The following is an 18,447-nucleotide window of genomic DNA, read 5'->3' as shown; positions in this document are numbered from 1 at the left end:
TCCTCAAAGGTGATTCTTTTGGATTCCTGTAAAGCAGGAGCAGTGTTTAAAAAATATAATCGATTTAAATTTAGAAAACCACAAAAAAATACCAAATGTTACCAAGTACTTTTTATAGGCACTGTATCAACCCTTCTATGCCCTCTAGTGGCTGTTGTATGCTTAAATTAAGTTGAATAAAGATACAAGTTTAACCACATTTTTGTTGAGGATTGTACTACAGGGATGGGCATGTAAATTACTACTAATAAGAACAAATAATCATAATAATGATGATATATTGCATATAAAAACAGGAACACTGTCCTCATTATTTTTACATTTCTGCTGTATAGAAGTTAAAAACATATTGTAAGAAATGATATTTCTGCAGCAGGAACAGTGTCATTATCATGAATATGTATTGACCTTATGTGGGTCCTTTGGCCCCCCTTAAAGTAACAGTGATTAATAACTGACTGCTCATAAAGGTGGATGCCTGTCAACATTATTGCAGGTTTGGTTGAAGTTCTGTCTCCCTACTCGCTGCTCATGTCTCCTGTTTCCTTTTTCAGGTACTGCACACCCCGGCACAAAGATTTTGATGACCTGGAGAGGAAGTACTGGAAAAACCTGACATTTGTGTCGCCAATTTATGGTGCCGATGTCAGTGGCTCCATCTATGATGAGGTGAGGGTTGTGTGTGTTCCCAAGAAGTGTGTGAGTGCTGGGGTGGATTTGCCAACCCTGCTAGATACTTTGATCAGGAGTATTATGGCGCATTTCCACCATGGCGCGGAGCGCGGTTTAAGCGTGTCGTGTCGTGCCCGTTTTTGGTTGCGCTTCCACCAGGCCTAGTTACGGCCCGGCCCGGCCACTTTTTCACCTCTTTTCTGGCCCGACAAAATTGTGGTTCTATCGGGGCCAACAAACAGGGCTGAGTCGGGCTGAGTATGCTAAACTAGAGAGAGCATCGCTGGCAAGGGGGCTACAACTACAACAAGATGGACATATTTGAGCGTGATTTAATTGTAATACACGTTTCAAAATGATGCCGAAGTAACAACATACTGATACCGGTTAGTAAAAACCATGAATTAATGCTTTGTCAAGTCTGCAGACAGACGGCAGGCGAAAAACCTTTTAAAATTCGTGTTTTCTAAATGGAGATTGGCTAAGCTAACGCAGTATATGCTCCGACCGTCCACACTCACAACAACGGCCTATACAGACATAAATAAAGCAGCGACTGTACTCGTCATGACACAGGCAGTCTGTGGTGTGTACTTGTTTAACTTTTGTCGAGTTTCTGAACATATATAAGGAGCTGTGAGCTCTGAGTGCTAACTGCTAACGGCTGTGTTGTTTTTCTGGGGTTCTCATTGAAGATGACGTCACGGCTCCGCCTACACTGCGTTACTATAGTAACTACCCCAGTTCCTAAACTGTAATGGAAGCGCAGCATGAAGTGAGCCGGCCCTGTTAAGGCCCAACGTGGCCAAGCAGTACCGAGCGTGGCCGAGGCCGACCGTGTGGTGGAAATGCGCCATTAGATATGTCTGGTACTCAGTGATTTCATGAAGAAAAAAAAAACATTTATTAAGAATAATATAGGATTTATATCTTAAATACATTGAATAATTGTTAAATGTATTATTGTGTCCTTGTGGCAGACAGGTGCTTTTGCGATTGGGATTTTAGGACTTGTATGTATTAAAACAATTTAAACACTAGATTAAACACTAGTTATTCTGTAGCTACATTTGACTGTGACTACAGCACCATCATGTGGCTGTTGATAGGCTTTGGAGGACCTGTGTGTGTATATGAATGTTTGTGTGTGTTTCAGACTACTATGTTGAGGCTAATCAAACAAATCCTTTCTTCTACCTTCAGGACATTCAAGAGTGGAACATCGGCCGTCTGAACACGCTGCTGGATATGGTGGAGCAGGAGTGTGGCATCGTCATTGAGGGGGTCAACACTCCCTACATGTACTTTGGGATGTGGAAGACCACATTTGCCTGGCACACTGAGGACATGGACCTCTACAGCATCAACTACCTCCACTTTGGACAGTCAAAGTCATGGTCAGTCATTTCTGTTATTAGTATCACTTAAAGGGGACCTAACATGCAAAATGCACTTTTGTACGTCTTTTATACATGAATATGTGTCCCCGGTGTTCCAGGGAACTCACCAAGTGTCAGAAAACACAACCCTCTCTATTTTCCTCCATACCCAAATCTCTAAAAAAGGGGCTGCAACGGATCTGATAAAAACTGATCCAGATTTGAACACTGTCCTGACGTCAGGACAGTGGCCCTACGGCTATTGGGCCAACTCCACCAATCAGGAGGAGACAGCCACGGCCATTGCCGTTCGAAAGCGCTGGAGATGCTGTAGTACATATGCCAGGCCAGTAGATGGTGCTGTTCTCACTGAATCTGCCCAGAGCTAGAAATTGTCAAATTGAGCAAAATGAGGCATGGCTAAAATGCATGATCTGTTTGGTATTTTGAAAAAAAAAAAGTATAAATATGCCTTATATAGGTATGGTCCTACACTATATTATTCAAATATAGCATGATAGGTCCACTTTAAACTATACAGACAAAAGAGGCTGAACTTTAGTTGTCAGAAGTAGAGCTATGCATTGATAGGAAGCTTCAGCACATCAAAAACACAAGCCACTGTTGGGCTAAACTCTGATATACTTTCTCTAATCACTTTCAATAACTGATTATGCTTGACCAATCCAACAGTGATCACCCATTGGTTATTATTATTCTGTACATTTTGCATAAGAGACCCTGCAAAAAACATGATTTTATCTCACTTTATAAGGTTCTAAATTGAATTAATGCCTCTCGTACCATTGCAACCATCATCAGCTGTGGTCTGGACTGGTCTCTTTTTTACTCAATGTTTCTTTGAATAATAACAAAGCAGCTGAGGAAATCAGATTATAATATTTTTTTCACTTATATGATATTTTTTTTTAGCTTTTAGTCATTTATCTTGCCTTAAGTAAAGGAACACGGCACCAGGCTTTGTTACAGTTTTGACATGTTTTGCTGTTATAAAACTGGTTGGATCAGAATCTGTGTGATAAACGGCAGCTGACATGTTGCTTGCTCTGCGGGCATACCAACAGCTGAGAGACGCTGCCTCTCTGATAGCATCTCAAGTCCTACGGTGGTTGACGGCACCATCTAAAGTCCATGTGAAGCCTGACAGGAACATAATCTGCCTGTTTGGTTGAGATAGGGCTGCCATGATGAATCGCACACACACACACGCACACGCACACGCACACGCACGCTAACGCTAGACCAAGAGGAAGCTTCTGTCCCAGCAGCCCAGGTTTTTCCTCTGTCACCTTCCCTGCTGTTTCACATTCTCCGTAGTGTACATCCTCAACGCGTTTGTCTCAGGGAATCAGTCCAGTCAGTACAGGTTGGGATGTTTCTTTTGGAAAGTAAACATCACAAAGTCCTCACAACTGAATCTACAGTGTTCTTGAATTCTTGTTTTCTAGCAACATCACGCTTCACATACTACTAAATCTCTGCTGTGGACTATATTGTTGTTTATTTGTGCTACCGTGAAGTGCTCACACTCCTGATCGAACTTGACATTCTTCTGCTTTTAAATCGGGTTTGACCTTTTAAGATATTTGTACAAACAATTCTACTCTTCTTCTACTATTTCCAGCTGTTATGTTTAGGAATTGTTTTGGAAAGTTTCCACTTTCATTATGATTGGTTCCCTGTTTTTTAAGAATTGCAATTTATTCTCAACGTCTGAGAAATGTTGCACGAAAGAAAACCATTATATCTTGACCCGATTTTCACAGGCGTTGTGAAATTTCAGGTTTCATTGTAAACTCAACACACGAATACACAGAAAGAAAAAAACATCTGTATCGACCAGGGTATGGGTATAGCTCTGAGCTATTTCGCTCGCTTGCTTTCAATCCTGTGCATCATTACTATGTTTCTTTCTGCTTCTGTCACTCACCTCTGAAGGTCCTTGGTACCTCCAGAAAAAATATTTTCTTTCCTTTTCTGCCCCTTGATTTATTTTCCATTATTTACCGCCATATTGTTTCCATCCATGGCACTGCAGGTGAGCAGAGCCAACCGAGCCTTGGAGATTTCAGAAATTCAGTATTACCTGCGTGTTTGTGTGTGTGTGTTTGTTTCTCAGTATGCTCTCTCACCTGTCTTCCTTTTCGTCACAGTATGTGTCCCCTCCAACTTTCTCCATCTCCTCTCTGCCTCCTGCAGCTCTACCTCTCTGTGATGCCACCTCATTAAAATCTGTCTTTTCCCATCTCACTGTAAATGTGTGGTTGTATGTGTGTGTACTCCGTGTGCGAGTCCACAGCCACATCACAGCTGCTGGGTGTATGACAAAAGCTATAGAGGAAATCATAAGAAGCGTCCAAAACAGTTTCTGAAGTGGAAGATCTAGATGAAAAAATAAAACACTAATTTCAGAGGAAGGAATAAAGTAAAAACAGGAAAGCAAACAACCATTGTTTGCCCTTTTCTTTCCCTTCATTTGCATGGGAGGACTTGAAAGAGAGCGCTCCTGGAGGGAGATGAGGGATACAGTGAGCTCACCTGCAGGCACACCTTATAGGAAACTGTGTCAGTGTCATTATTCTCAGTGCCAGAGAGGGGAGACAAAAGTTCTGTATTACAGGCTTAAGACTCTCCTGCAGACTTGTCTACTGCAGATTTCCAATTTTTCCTTTGTAGACAGTCGCTTGATAAAAATCCAAATAAATTAAATCTAATACTTAATTCAGACGCCTCTCCTCTTTTCACAGAACGGCATGACAAAGTAGGGCTGTGCGATTATGGCAAAAATCATAATCACGATTATTTTGGTCAATAATTGATATCACGATTATTAAATACGATTATTCATGACTTTGAAAACATCCATTTATTGAACTTTTAAATACAAATAATAATTTGAACAGTATCTTTTTAACTGTTGATTTCCCTGAGCGTATAATTCAACTGAAAAACCAATACAAAAATAAATGATACATTTATATCTACATTTAAATAAATAATATCAAAATAATAAATACCAATAAACAAGATCAACAAATATTTTGGATCGCACTTCAACAAGCTACTAAACATATATAAATATGATAAATACAAATACATTTGATCAAATATGTTTCAGTGCACTGTCACAACCTAGCAAAGCAAAATAATCGTTTTTTTCGATTATGTTGTTTTCGTAATTGTGGCAGGCCAAAATCGTAATTGCGATTAAAATACGATTAATTGCACAGCCCTATGACAAAGTGTGCTATAACCTTTATGAAGCAAACGAAAAATAAATCAAACCAAGTAGTGTTTAGTAACATGAAAATATCTATATTCATTTATTTTTGAAACTATTGGGATACATTATTTGTGTAAATGTCACACTGACTGCATAGCTTTTGAAGGTTACATCTGCCCAATCACGAGTCTGCAGTTTGCATTAGTCAACATTATGCATATTGACTGTTTGCTTTGGAACTTTCTTCCTTTATTTTGGCAATTTCTGTGATTTTCCCTTCCCTTTCTTTGAATTCTCGCCTGGTTTTGTTCTCTCTCCGTCTCTCTCCCTCAGTGCTAGCCAAGCCTTCCCAGCCTCAATTTACTGAAATTGAATCATTTTCACTTTTACACTTGTGTGTAGTGGGGTAATTACAGGCTGTTAAACAGAGCATGCCCCCTTAAAACACACACACACACACACACACACACACACACACACACACACACACACACACACACACACACACACACACACACACACACACACACACACACACACACACACACACACACACACACACACACACTCTCTGCTCTCATAGTGCAGCCGTTTGTGAAATTAAGTCCATTCCCCCTGCAACTCGGCTCCCATCAAAGTCAGACCCCACCATAACGACTACTGCTACATGCATACACACACTGGTAGGCGTGTAAAAGATGTCAGCCTTAGCAGTATATCACTTTCTTCCTGTCTTTATCCTTCCATCATTCTTTTCCTCTTTATTTTCACTGCTGAAACCCTCTAAATCACCCCTCTACCCCAACACACACCGGCAGCTCTGCTGTCAGATAAAAGATTTGCCTCGGAGCACGTGAAGGGAAGGTAGGGAAAGGCTGACGAAAAAGAAATGAAAGATATTTTGAAGTGTACCCAAGCTGCCAGTTCACGGGAAGGCAGGAGTTTATTATGAATCCATCAGTCCTCAACCTCCTCGGTAGACCTGAAGTTCTGAACCACGGTGGTTTGACAGTTTTTACTCCTAGAGGGAGATGGAGAGCTGCAGATCTGCATGTAGTGTTATTTGGGTTGTAACTGCGGGTTCAATGTTGTTGTACATTTTAAGAAAACTTTGAGGGGGCATGAGATTTGCTGCCAGGAGCCTCCTCAGGTCAGAATGTGCCCTCTTGATGCACAGGCATGGGTGGTGTGTAACATATAGATATTTACACACACACATAGTTACGGAAATCTGAGTCTGAACACTCAGTGGAAATAACTGGAGGTGTCCCTGTTCTTCTGTTACCTTATTTTGCAAACATCCAATCCTGGTATAATTCGGCCACACTTAAATAAATAATAACCTTCTAGTTATTTTTCTTCCCAGCTTCTGCTTCATCAGATGATTGCAGTGTGCTGTCTTTCATGCAAAGCATTAAACAAACCCCCTCACATGTTTGATCAGATGTAAAGACAGCTGTGACTTACTGGGATGCATATCGTTTTCTAATAATGTTAAACAAAAAACATGCTTGTCAACATTTTAGTGGAGCAAATAATAAGAGACACATCATTGAGACACTTGAGCTAGAAACTATTTGAGAATATTGCACATATTTATATCATGTCTGTCAAGTCGTCAAACATACTAACACATGCAGTCTGCCAGCCACACTGCTGCGCCACAGATAGAGGAAGATCAATTATCTTCTACCTCAGATAGGTGGAAAAGTTCAAGCCTCCATTGCTGTTCGTTGTTTTATTAGTGGGTTTGTCTCCCTGCTGCCGTAGAGACGGACGTGTTGCTACCATGGCAACCGGGTCCTTAGGAGGGAGGGAGCAGGAGGAGGCACGCAGATCGGCTGATTTGTTTAGTTTGAAACTGGGATGGAAGGGATCGCCTGACCTGTTCCCTAATTGGAAATAGATTAAGTGTTACATAGAAAGCTCTGCAATGTAATGCTCCCTAAGGAGAAAAAAAACGTTAAAGTTTATAACTCTGATTTTAGGAGTATGTACTCATTTACTGTCCATGAGTAAGATAAGAAGATCAATATTAATTTCATTTTCAAAACATAAGTAAATGCAGTGGATAGGGAGGCTGTGGCTCAGTGCGTTAGTGCGCCTGATCTAGTTAACTACTAGAAAATGACTGAAGGTATAACGTTAAAAAAAAATAATTTAAAGCAAAGAAAATACAAAGACTTTAGAGAGAGACAGTTGACATTTAGATAACATTACTATTTATGCCTTTTGTTGTTTATATCTTAGCCAATTTTACCCAGCCTTTAACTAAATATGTTTTCATGTAGAGAATGTTATGATCTTGAAACCAGCACAAAGAAACGGAGGATAGTTTACTGCATTTGATCACTAAATAAGGCAACTCTTAAATAATGTTCTGCTTTTTAATAAATTGGTTTCTTGTTGAATGTTATTCCCAAATAGCATGAAGGCCTTTGGTATCGAGCCTCTGATGTGAGGCACTTTTGTAAATCCAGGCTTAAATAATAGATATTGGAGAAGGCTGCTCCGCTCTGAATTCTCAGCTTTGGTCTACAGATGGCAGTGTGGCTCCGTGTCTCGGCACCTCTGACTGAATTTGACTTTGTCTGCTACTTTCTTGTGTTTATTATTTCTCTCTCTCTGTCTCTCTCTCTCTCTCTCTCTCTCTCTCTCTCTCTCTCTCTCTGTCTCTCTCTCTCTGTCTCTCTCTCACTCCGTCTTATGCTACTGCTTATTCTTTTTATGTCTCCCCTTAAGTGTTGTTGCTTCTCATTATCTCTCCATCTTTGTTCTTTCTTTTTTCTCCTTCTCTTCCTTCCTTTGTTCGAACATCCATGTGGTTGTTGAGGCTTGAGTAAGGAGGGAGAAATGGGGGCTTTTTTTCCCCACCCATAGTTCATTGCATGAGATCTCTGGAGGCTTAAGCAACCCAGAGGAAATAATTGCAGTAATAAAGACCGTTATGGTAATAACTTCACAAATGAACGGATCAGATTAGAGCTTTGCTGTCTCCCTCCCACTCTGTTTTTACAAATAAATTAGCTTTCTGCATGTAGCATCCGATATTTGATGTCATGGTACATATTTTACAGTTCTTGCTGCACGTTTTAACAAAGACTGTGATCATTTGTTAGTACTTTGCCTGTGGAGCAACTCAGAACTAGTGCCACAGGGCTGCTGTATGTGTACACTAATAAAACAGAAGCAGAGTAAGAAAAACGTTAAACATGATAATAAAGTCTTAATGGCTAATTTACACAGTTTTAAAACGAAGCAGAAACAACAAAAGATCAAAGCAACATAATATCAAACTATATCTACCATCCACTGATAATATTGTGTGGTTTTCATGATCTATGTATGTTTAAAAGAGAAGATAAAGGAAGCTGGTGAGGTGTACGTCATGGGTGATTTAATTTCTTAAAGTGAGTGCTGAGGGCAGTGAAATAACCCAGCACTCCCAAAACAGTAATCCCTCCTGGTCCTGCCCTTCACCAGCCATTTCATCTTTTTCTTCACTCTGTCCTTTTCCCCTTGAAATCATAACTTTAAAAATAAATGATCTTCACAATGCTGTTATCTAAGGTAGCATTTTGTGATTGTTACTTACCAAAGCAACTGTACGTACAGTTAGCTGCAGCTAGGTAGCCAAACACACTCTTAGTTTGAACACAAATGTATGAAAAGACCATTAATATTGCTTTGTGTGGCTTTTACTTTATTCAGTACCATCAGAGGATAGAAGAAAATAATGGTTATATGACATCATAATTGTTTTGTAGTTTCGTTGATAAGAATATTGAAGCAAGGGAAAGATTTGGGAAATGGGACCCAGCATCTCAAAGAAATTGGGTACAAAAACAACTTTTTTAAGACAAAATTGTGTCCTTCTGGTAAAAACACAGCTTTTCTTAATAATATACCAATATTACGCTAAACTAATGACATTTGTATCCTTTTCTCTGCAGGTATGCCGTCCCCCCTGAGCACGGCAAGCGACTGGAGAGGTTAGCACAAGGTAAGACCCGTATGATGCTTTCAAATGATGATTTCCATTTGTTTTGTTTTTTATTTTACTCTTCTCACAGCCTGCTTTTGCTTTGTAAGTGAAGCGCTTCAGACCAAACACATTCTTCGAACTAACATGCACAGTACACATGCCAGCACACACCCAAAGCACACTTACTGGTTCTCCCTCACAGGAGAATAGAAAGTCTCACTCCTTTTAAGCAGAGCATTCATAACACTTTTAAGAACCCTTTATCACTCTCAATAAACAACCTTTTGGCAGTTTCTTGTCTTGCTGAAACGCCTGTCCTCGCAGTGAACACTGTGCTACACGCTGTGGGCCACACATTGGATTTTCATTTGCATGTATGAAGGGGGTGAGACACTCTTGATGTCTCCCCACATACACAGACATTGATTTCCTTGTCACCTGGCTGTGCTAAAATGGAGCCTGAGAAGGATGAGCAGCTTGAAGCACTTAGTGGGTGCAGTCACTTGTACTAAAAATATCAGGAGATGCTGAATGTGAAGGAGAGGCTGGTGGAACTGAAGCCAGCAGCATCGAAGGTTTAATCTGCAAAATGAGTTGGAGGAAACCTACAAATCCCTCACAAAGTCCACTCAGTTGGGACGGTGCATGGGTGGATTATTGTTCATGTCATTGGCTTTTGCTACTGCTATGTTTTCTTCCTATGTTAACAAAACATTTTTGCTGAATGTTCTTTGGTTCTGAATCCTGAGAATCTTGCGTGACACAGATGAATAATGCTTAAAAATAAATAATCTCCAACCCCCTGCACCTCTCTCCTGGACGTAAGAGTTGTCCTTGCGCCGCTCCCTTTTATTCCCACCAGTCTCATGTTCTCCTCTCCTCCTATCCCCTGCTTTGATCAATGAGGATTAACTTGTGTAAGGCAAGTTGCTCAGAGTGAGGTATAAGATGTGAGGATGATGACGGAGAGTCGCCCCCATCCAAACTACATTTAATAGACCAACCTTTTGTCCTTGTTGTGAAGAGCTGAGAAAAAAAAATCAATAATCACAAATGCATAGCTCCTGTCACTCACAATTCTTGTTCTTTACTGGAGTGTCTGGAAAATGTGCACAATATGTGACTTGTGATGGACAAGCAATATCTGAAAAGGAATAAAAAGTGTACAGGTAATATTAAAGGTAATATTAAATGCATCATTTACAGTGATATATATATAAATATAAGATAATTAATAATATAACTAAATCACAGTCATCAAAGACTGTGGGTTGAACTATATAAATACACTTACTGTCATAGCAGGGAAATCACAAGTGTAACTCGATAAAACATCTGTGTTGCTAAATCCTGACCATCAACAGTGAGAGAGCCCCATTTCCTTTCGCCCTAACCCTCTACTCACACCACCACCTCCACAGAGGCAGTTCCAGGGTCAGTTCAGAGACTGAGCCAGATTGCAGAAGCACCTGCTCTAGGAACTGTAAATAGTTTGAACTCTGGCACCAACCTTTTGCCTGGCCAGCACCAAGAGCCATTAGCCTCATTCTTTTTATTTGGTTCTTTCCTTTCCACTACCTTTGACCCTTTGTATTTACTAATCCACCTAGATGGGATCACATTTAGTGTTACTTCTTTAACCTGTTATTTCCTGTGGTGGCTAGTCAAATGTCTGCTATGAGAGAGGCCCATTATACTGACAACTTCACAGTCATAGGAAAAGAATGAGCTAATTGAGACAATCATATTGTATTATTGTAAGTTTATTAACCAAATAGTTATTTATCTGGTAATCTTAACACGTTGCTTGAATCAGTGAAGCTAATGTTTCCTCAGTATCTTAAGTGCAAGATTTAAGATGAAATTCAAGTAACGTTAAAGTTTTCCGTTATACACATGGTTATTTCATCATTTTGTTGACTCCCAAACCTCCAAATATTTGATGAGATTAAAAAAAGGTTCAGATTTTATAAATTCAATCCTGAATATCTAGATATTGAAACCCCATCCTTAAAATACACTCCGTAGACATGTCTTCATGTGAGCATTGAGCTCTCAGTCACAGTCACATTGCAGCCTTCCTCTCCTCTCATCTCAGCAGCTGGCAGTGGGAGGAAAGCAATGCCAAGGGTATTTAACAAGCATCCACTGACCTATCAAAGCCATCGACAGCACAGGTAGCCAACTGTTTACGAGGTTCTAAAAAGGCAGTTATGAGCAGAGAATGCCTAATGGGGCCGGGACAATGGTCATGTTACTTGAAAAGTCCTCTCCAAACATTTGACACAGCGACAGCCGCCACTCTTATTGCTCCTCATCTCCGCATTATTTCAGTCAGACTTTTTGGGTGGTGGTGTAGGTGGTGGGAGGGAAGAGTGAAGGGTTGGAGGCAGGAACTTAATTTTCAAACTCAAAAGGACAGGATGAAGCCTTTAAGTTAATATTACCCCATGGAGAGCTCAGAGAGCCAGCTGCATTTTAATGGGGATTAATACCCGGGCTCTGTCGGCACATTATTCACCTTTTATCAGCTCCAACAAGCAGGCAGGCGAGGAGAGAATAGAGGCCCCCTCTCCCTTTGTAGGGTGGAACAGAAGCTGAAACAATGCAGTGAAAATGAAGGATGAAATGGGTGCCAATTATACTGTCAGTCGCATTAAAGTTTAACTGGGTGGAGGCTTGGTTGGACCCCCCCTTTGAGGCACTGGCGGGTACAGCCGGTAGAGAGAGGGAGCGTGAGCGATGGCCGATGGAGGAGAAATTCTTTCTTTTGATTATGCTGAGGCATTCTGAGTCTCTCCGTCCCCAAGAGCAAAAGTAAGCCTTTGTTTTAGAGAGACAGTTTGGGCTTTGAAACCCCCAAATGTTAGAGGGGTATATTAAGGAAATGGTTGCTTGTTTGGTAACACTAATGGTTACATTGCAAAGTGTGCTTTTGCTTATACATGTGTAGTAGTAGTAACAGTCGTCCATGATACAATTTTAAATGGTTTTGTAAAGATGCAGATGTTTATTTATGAGTGACCTTGGGGACATACGCATTGAGAAAAACCGCACTGCAGTTTGAAACCTCATTATATTGTTGGGATTAATTATAAACAGTAAACAAATGAGACCATGGTTTAGACAATTGGTAGCCTCTGTCTTTAAATCTTGTTAGTTCTGCTGCTTCTTAAAATGAATAGAGCAATATCTATGCACTTAATAGTCCACCAATGCTAAGTAAATCTTCTTCAGGCAAAGTTTTTTTTCTTGGGTCCTGCTGAACAGCATAACAACTTTTGGAAGTGACAGCACCCAGTCCTAGTTTTTTCAGTAGTCTTTCATTTTGCCACGATGAGATCCTGCAGAGGTCCCCAGACATCCATCCTAGAGGCATACGAACAATGCATTGACATAATGCAGTAATGGGATTATTCCACAATATCATTTTGGAAATCATTTAAATTACACACATGTCAATGGGTAACCGGATATCCTTTCCCAGGTTGTAGGATTACCAATAATTTTGTGAACAGCTTAATTTCTTCTGCAGAACCGCATTTTAATTAGCAGCACTTGTCTGGCATGCTGTAAATATTAACCTGCCAGTTAATCCATCCTCCAAAGCTGCCATCAAACTTTCTTAAAGCAGCATACTAACACTAAACAGTTTCCCAACATCTTACATTAGAGGCATTAGGAACATTACAAATCTAAATGTATTTAAAAAAAGGTCAAAAACCTGTATTTATATATATATATATATATATATATATATATATATATATATATGTATTTATATATATATATATGTATTTATATATATATGTATTTATATATATATATATATATAATAGAAATAATAAAAGGTAGCATACAAGTCTGATTGTCACCATGTGATAATGCACGCAGTGTGTAATTGCTGCGAGACTTTTTACAAATCCTACTGCTGTGTTAATTGTCATTTAAAAGTTCACCTCTGCCAGTAGACAGGCAGCGACCACAGAGCTGGGATCACAACACCAAGGCCTCTGGAATTATTATGATAATCAAAGACTATCAGGACCAAATGCTGCATTGGTTCAAGGGGAAACGCCACTTAAGCCTAGCGGGGAAATCCCTTTACAAAAGCGTTTCAAACAGCAACATCTTACCTTCTGATTGGCACACAAAACCTGCCGCCATGTCAAACACTAAAGCTTCCTGAAACACAAAAGACATGATGTGTCCCCCAATAGCAGCGCCAAGCCAGCACACAGCTGGACCACATCAACTAATCAGCTGCTCAATGACACCATGTGCTCTGAGCGCTACACAAACTTTTAACCAAACTTTCTACAAATAACCCGTAGGACGAGCCCCCATTTGTTATGACCTGGCTCAAAAGGCCACAACAAAGAGGAGACGCACCATATCAACGGTTAGAAAAATATGTTTATTAAAGCAAGTGATTCAAATGAGCCAAATGAATCAAGTGCAAAACAAGTAAAGCATGAGGTGTGAACGTCAGTGGTATCAGTAATGTAACTGCAGGGTGAGGATTGCATGAATATGTATGTGTGAGGGTGTTGAGGTGCACAAAGTAAAACGACTGAAATAACTAATAACATACTCAACCGAACCGGGTGCCTGTAGGAGAAAGCAGAGAGGAACAGAGGCTTTAAATAGCTGCAGGGCGCCAGACCCAGGTGCCCTGAGTTACTGCAATCAAGGCAATCAAGGAGGCTGGATGCAGCACAGCCACACCCTCTCCAGATGACCCCACAGGGGCATCACAGCTTCTGATATTTGAAAACTTCACATGTATGAACTTACTATCTTTAATATCTTGTGTTTGCCGTCACCCCATGCAGGCTTCTTCCCTGGAAGCTCCCAAGGCTGCGACGCCTTCCTTCGCCACAAGATGACTCTGATTTCTCCCTCCATCCTAAAGAAATACGGCATTCCCTTCGACAGGGTGAGTGACCACTCGTCCATTTTATTACGTCACCATGAGAAGATAGGTTACCTTTGTTCTGACATAATATCTGTAATTGTTGGAAGCTTCTACTGTATATCCTTACCTCAGCCAGTATTGGTTGAATGACATGTCATAATGAAGAAAAGGCCCTTGCACACCTTTATTTTATATGGGTTGACACTAGGGCTGCTCGATTATGGCAAAAATCATAATCTCGATTATTTGGGTCAATAATTGATATCACGATTATTAAAAACTATTATCCATTTACTTTGAAAACATCAATTTATTGGAGAAAAACAATTTGAACAGTATGTTTTTAATAGTTGATTACCTTGAACTTTAAGTATAATTCAACTGAAAAACCAGCGTAATGCAATGTTCTTCCCACCCTCTCCACAGATAACTCAAGTGTCTAGCTAAACACTCCAATGAAGAAAAAGCCATTCACATCCCCTAGACCTAGGTGGACTATAATATATCTATGTCAAGTGAATTTAATATATCATTGCTAACAACATTTACTTGGAATCCTCATGTTAACAATACATAGGATGTAATATAAGTATTTCCCAACTGAATGAACCCATTCACTCTTAATCATTTTCACAGCTGCACACACATATACTCAGTTGCATACGGGTGTTTCAAAAACATTGAAATCAAACAATCAACAAGCTTGAAATATGTAATGTTGAGGAAATTAAGTTGGGTATAACTTATTACTGGAACAAGAGAAAGGCTCTTTCTACCAGTTCACCTGACTTACTGATTGGTCTCTAAACAGAAATAAAATGTGAGGGTCTTGCGTAAAAGGAGGTGAGCTTGTTTTTGAATGACTCATGACAACATTAGTGAGGTTAGTGGCTGAGCTTTACCGCAAACAACAGCTACTGCACTAATGATACACTGAGTAATGACTTGTGTCTGTCAAAGCAAATTGATTGGCATTATTTTAGTTTTTTCTTTCGTATAAATCTTCACAGTGCTGAAGTTAATGAAAGATTGCAGAAAAAAGACTGGCACATAGCAGGAATACAAAGTTCTTTCTTGTCAGAGGAGGGCCCCCCCACACCCCATTTATATCTTCTTTCCCCCCCTCAAGACATCATTATCACAGTGAACATGTTACTCGTTACACACCTACAGTACCTACCTCGATTAATGTGTAAAAATAAAACCATCTTCTTGCTTTTTTTGAGAGAGCAAAAGATATGTTTGATATCTGAACCACTGCCTTTAGTAGAGGAAGTTCGTCTCCCACTCTCAGCCTCTCCCCCCGTTTCTCCTCTCATGGCTGTCACCTTGCCTGGCTTGATGTGTCTCTTGAATGCCTGGATCCAGGCTTCACAAAGAAGTTGTGATTCAGAGCGAGACATATAGGGCTTATGTTTTGGGGCAACACATTAAAAAGGAATGTGCTTAACTTGTCGTCACATTCTCAGAATAACACTGAGCTCATGGGAAGACACTCAACCCTTGGAGCAGCAATCATGTAAGGCTGAATTAATTCTGCTCGCAAGTCAGAAAAGTTTAGAGAAAAGTTATTTCAGAGGAGTTGAACTTCCAAAACCTGAATGGCGGTTGTAGGGGAAGTGTGACTAATGAGTAGTAACAGCATATATTTTAGAAGTGAGCCAGGGAATACTTGAATTAGCAGATTTCCAAGTAATACATTTTTAAGTCAAAAACAAACCGTGAATAAGATGAAGCTAAAATAATTGCATGTATAACTGATCATTTCGGCACTCTCATACAAAAAAATATTACTTATGATTACAATTTCTTTAAAATAACATGTTCATCTTGAACAAAAACATTTTTCAAGATGTATTGTGTGTTTACATTTGTGTACATTATCTTTGCCACTTAGGAACACCTCTACACATTAAAAGAGAATTTCCAATAAATATATGACAATATTATATATATATATATATATATATATATATATATATATATATATATATATATATATATATATATATATATATATATATAATATAATATAATATAATATAATATGTGACAATTGTAACATGTATTAAGATGTGTAAAGGTATACTGTTTTTTCTCTCTTACCAAACAGATGACTCAGAATGAAGGGGAGTTTATGGTCACCTTTCCTTATGGCTACCATGCTGGCTTTAACCACGGCTTCAACTGCGCAGAGTCTACAAACTTTGCCACCCTCCGCTGGGTGGATTACGGCAAAATGGCTACCCAGGTGAGTGAAGACTGGCTAACATATATTGTTTACAGTAGCAATAACCTGAGGTCAGTGTTACTGTGAAGGAGAAAAGACTGTGTTTTGCTGTGTTAAATTGAGCTCTTCAGAGATTATGGAAAGTTATACATTTTCAGGTATTTTAAATCTTCAAGTGAAACGACACATATGGAACCTTTCATCAAACAGACATCCTGCAGGCAAATGTAGACGATACAATTGAAGAGGTTTGATCCGACGTGTGATTCAGCAGAAACGTTTTGCTTTGGCTGTTTGGTTCTCTGAAGGAAAAATGTATTAGATCATATCAAAATATAAAAGCAGCGTCTGGTTCTCTGCCTCACACCATCTGTTACCGACACTAACCGTACCCTCGCATCCTTCCACTTACGCAGGCTGCCTCTTTGCCTGTGGGCTGCTGAGCATGAAATTGACAGGGCATGAGTTGGTTGAGGACGGGAGCCCAACTACAATGTCCTCTGGAAGGACCTCCCCTCCATGTCTCCTTTCCATACATCCCTCTTCATTTTCCCGTTCAGTTCCCCCTTTCTTTCCTAGATTGTGAGTGTTCACATACATGTGCCCCTTATCCCTCCTTTCTCTCTACTTGGCTGCTTGTCAGATTTATGAGGTGCCAGTTTTTACAGAACTACATCTCGCACCCTTCTCCCTATTTCTCATTTTCGGCCTTCCTTCTTGTGGCCACTTGTAATTTAAGAAGCAGCAGCCCAGGCTCCAGCAGTCTTCCCTTCACCCAGCACAGTGCTCAAGGGAGCATCCCTACCACACTTGTCTCAGTGTGATAAAGAAGAGTGGTCCACTCTGCACTGCTAATCCGAGTCGACGAATCGACAGCGCAGCACCACACACACACTCAGAGGAATATGAAAGAGAACAGCTCGACTCGAGACAGGCTCTTTCTGCCAGTCCACCTTTTTTTTCTTCGTCCTCCTTTCAGACATGTTTCACTCTCTCGGGGCGGTGTTGTAGCATAATGGTTCACAGAGATTCTCCCGTAACCAGTGCTTCTTAAATTCAGTCCCAACAGCATTTGTACTGTACGTCCTCGAGACCTTGAACACATTCAGGCTCCCTCCCTCATGAATCGTTCTCGGGAAGAAAGTGAGCTCAATGTCTGCTCACTGGGTGTGTCGTCTGTCAATGAGGGCATATGACCTGTGGGATATTTACTGAAAACACATACATACATGAAAACTGATAATAACAAACAATATCACTTTTATGGCTATTTGTGCTCCCCTGTAAGTGCTGGTTAGCTAAAAGCAGAAACATTGGCCATTTCAGCAACTCACAGCAACTATAGTCTTTAAGGGACAACCTTTTCAGTAGGATGAACACATTAAGATTAAGCCTGATATCTCACAGATCATATGCCATTTTTGACAAACCCAGTGAAGAGGCGTTGAGCCTACTATCTTACTCTGAATGATTCATGAGTGAGTGATCCTGAATGGGACTCAATGTGTTTATCTGGGACATACTGTACAAATGCTGTGGGGACTGAATTTAGCGATGTACCGTTTGAAAGAAGAAAAAACACCTACCTTTCATCCCACAGGAAAGGATGATTTTTAAAGAAATAAAACACCTCCTTTGTCAGTTCCAAATACTTGGTGTTTTGCAAGCAGTAGCTTGTTCCTACGTGTTTTAGCATTTTCCATAATGCTGTAATTTAAACTTGACTCTACTTCTAAATAGCAAAAATATTACAGGTTAACTTTTAATAATGCTCTCGTATGCAGAGACTTAAAAACATTGCACTGCGTTTTCAGTGAGCTAGTAGGCAGTCATTTCCACCGATCTAATTTGAGTACAGCTTGCCTGTGCCCGCCACTCGCTTGGCAACAATGAAGTCACTCATTCTCTCTTATTCTTCTTAACTGTCTAAAGCTCCAACAGTCATCTGTTAACTGGTTTGGCTGTCTCCCTCCCTCTCTTGCCCTCACTGTCAGCACCAAACAGGACATTGAACGATGG

The 18,447-nt window shown here is 40.1% G+C and overlaps 1 protein-coding gene and 1 long non-coding RNA gene across 2 annotated transcripts in view; one reads left to right on the top strand and one right to left on the bottom strand.

Moving 5' to 3' along the window:
- kdm4b (lysine (K)-specific demethylase 4B) overlaps positions 1 to 18,447 on the top strand; it is a 46,553-nt gene that overhangs the window by 8,282 nt on the left and 19,824 nt on the right. The window contains 5 exon segments of the mRNA XM_034147245.1: positions 555 to 669; positions 1,876 to 2,069; positions 9,249 to 9,298; positions 14,116 to 14,219; positions 16,312 to 16,449. Coding sequence (XP_034003136.1) covers positions 555 to 669; positions 1,876 to 2,069; positions 9,249 to 9,298; positions 14,116 to 14,219; positions 16,312 to 16,449 — 601 coding nt within the window.
- LOC117495752 lies at positions 12,184 to 13,904 on the bottom strand. Its single transcript, XR_004557211.1, has 3 exons — positions 13,875 to 13,904; positions 13,417 to 13,465; positions 12,184 to 12,649 (listed from the first exon to the last, which is right to left on the bottom strand). It is a non-coding gene; the product is annotated as an uncharacterized LOC117495752 (long non-coding RNA).

Source organism: Trematomus bernacchii, unplaced genomic scaffold (assembly GCF_902827165.1).
Source record: "Trematomus bernacchii unplaced genomic scaffold, fTreBer1.1, whole genome shotgun sequence".
Classification (NCBI taxonomy): domain Eukaryota; kingdom Metazoa; phylum Chordata; class Actinopteri; order Perciformes; family Nototheniidae; genus Trematomus; species Trematomus bernacchii.
This window is presented reverse-complemented; position numbering and strand designations above follow the sequence as displayed.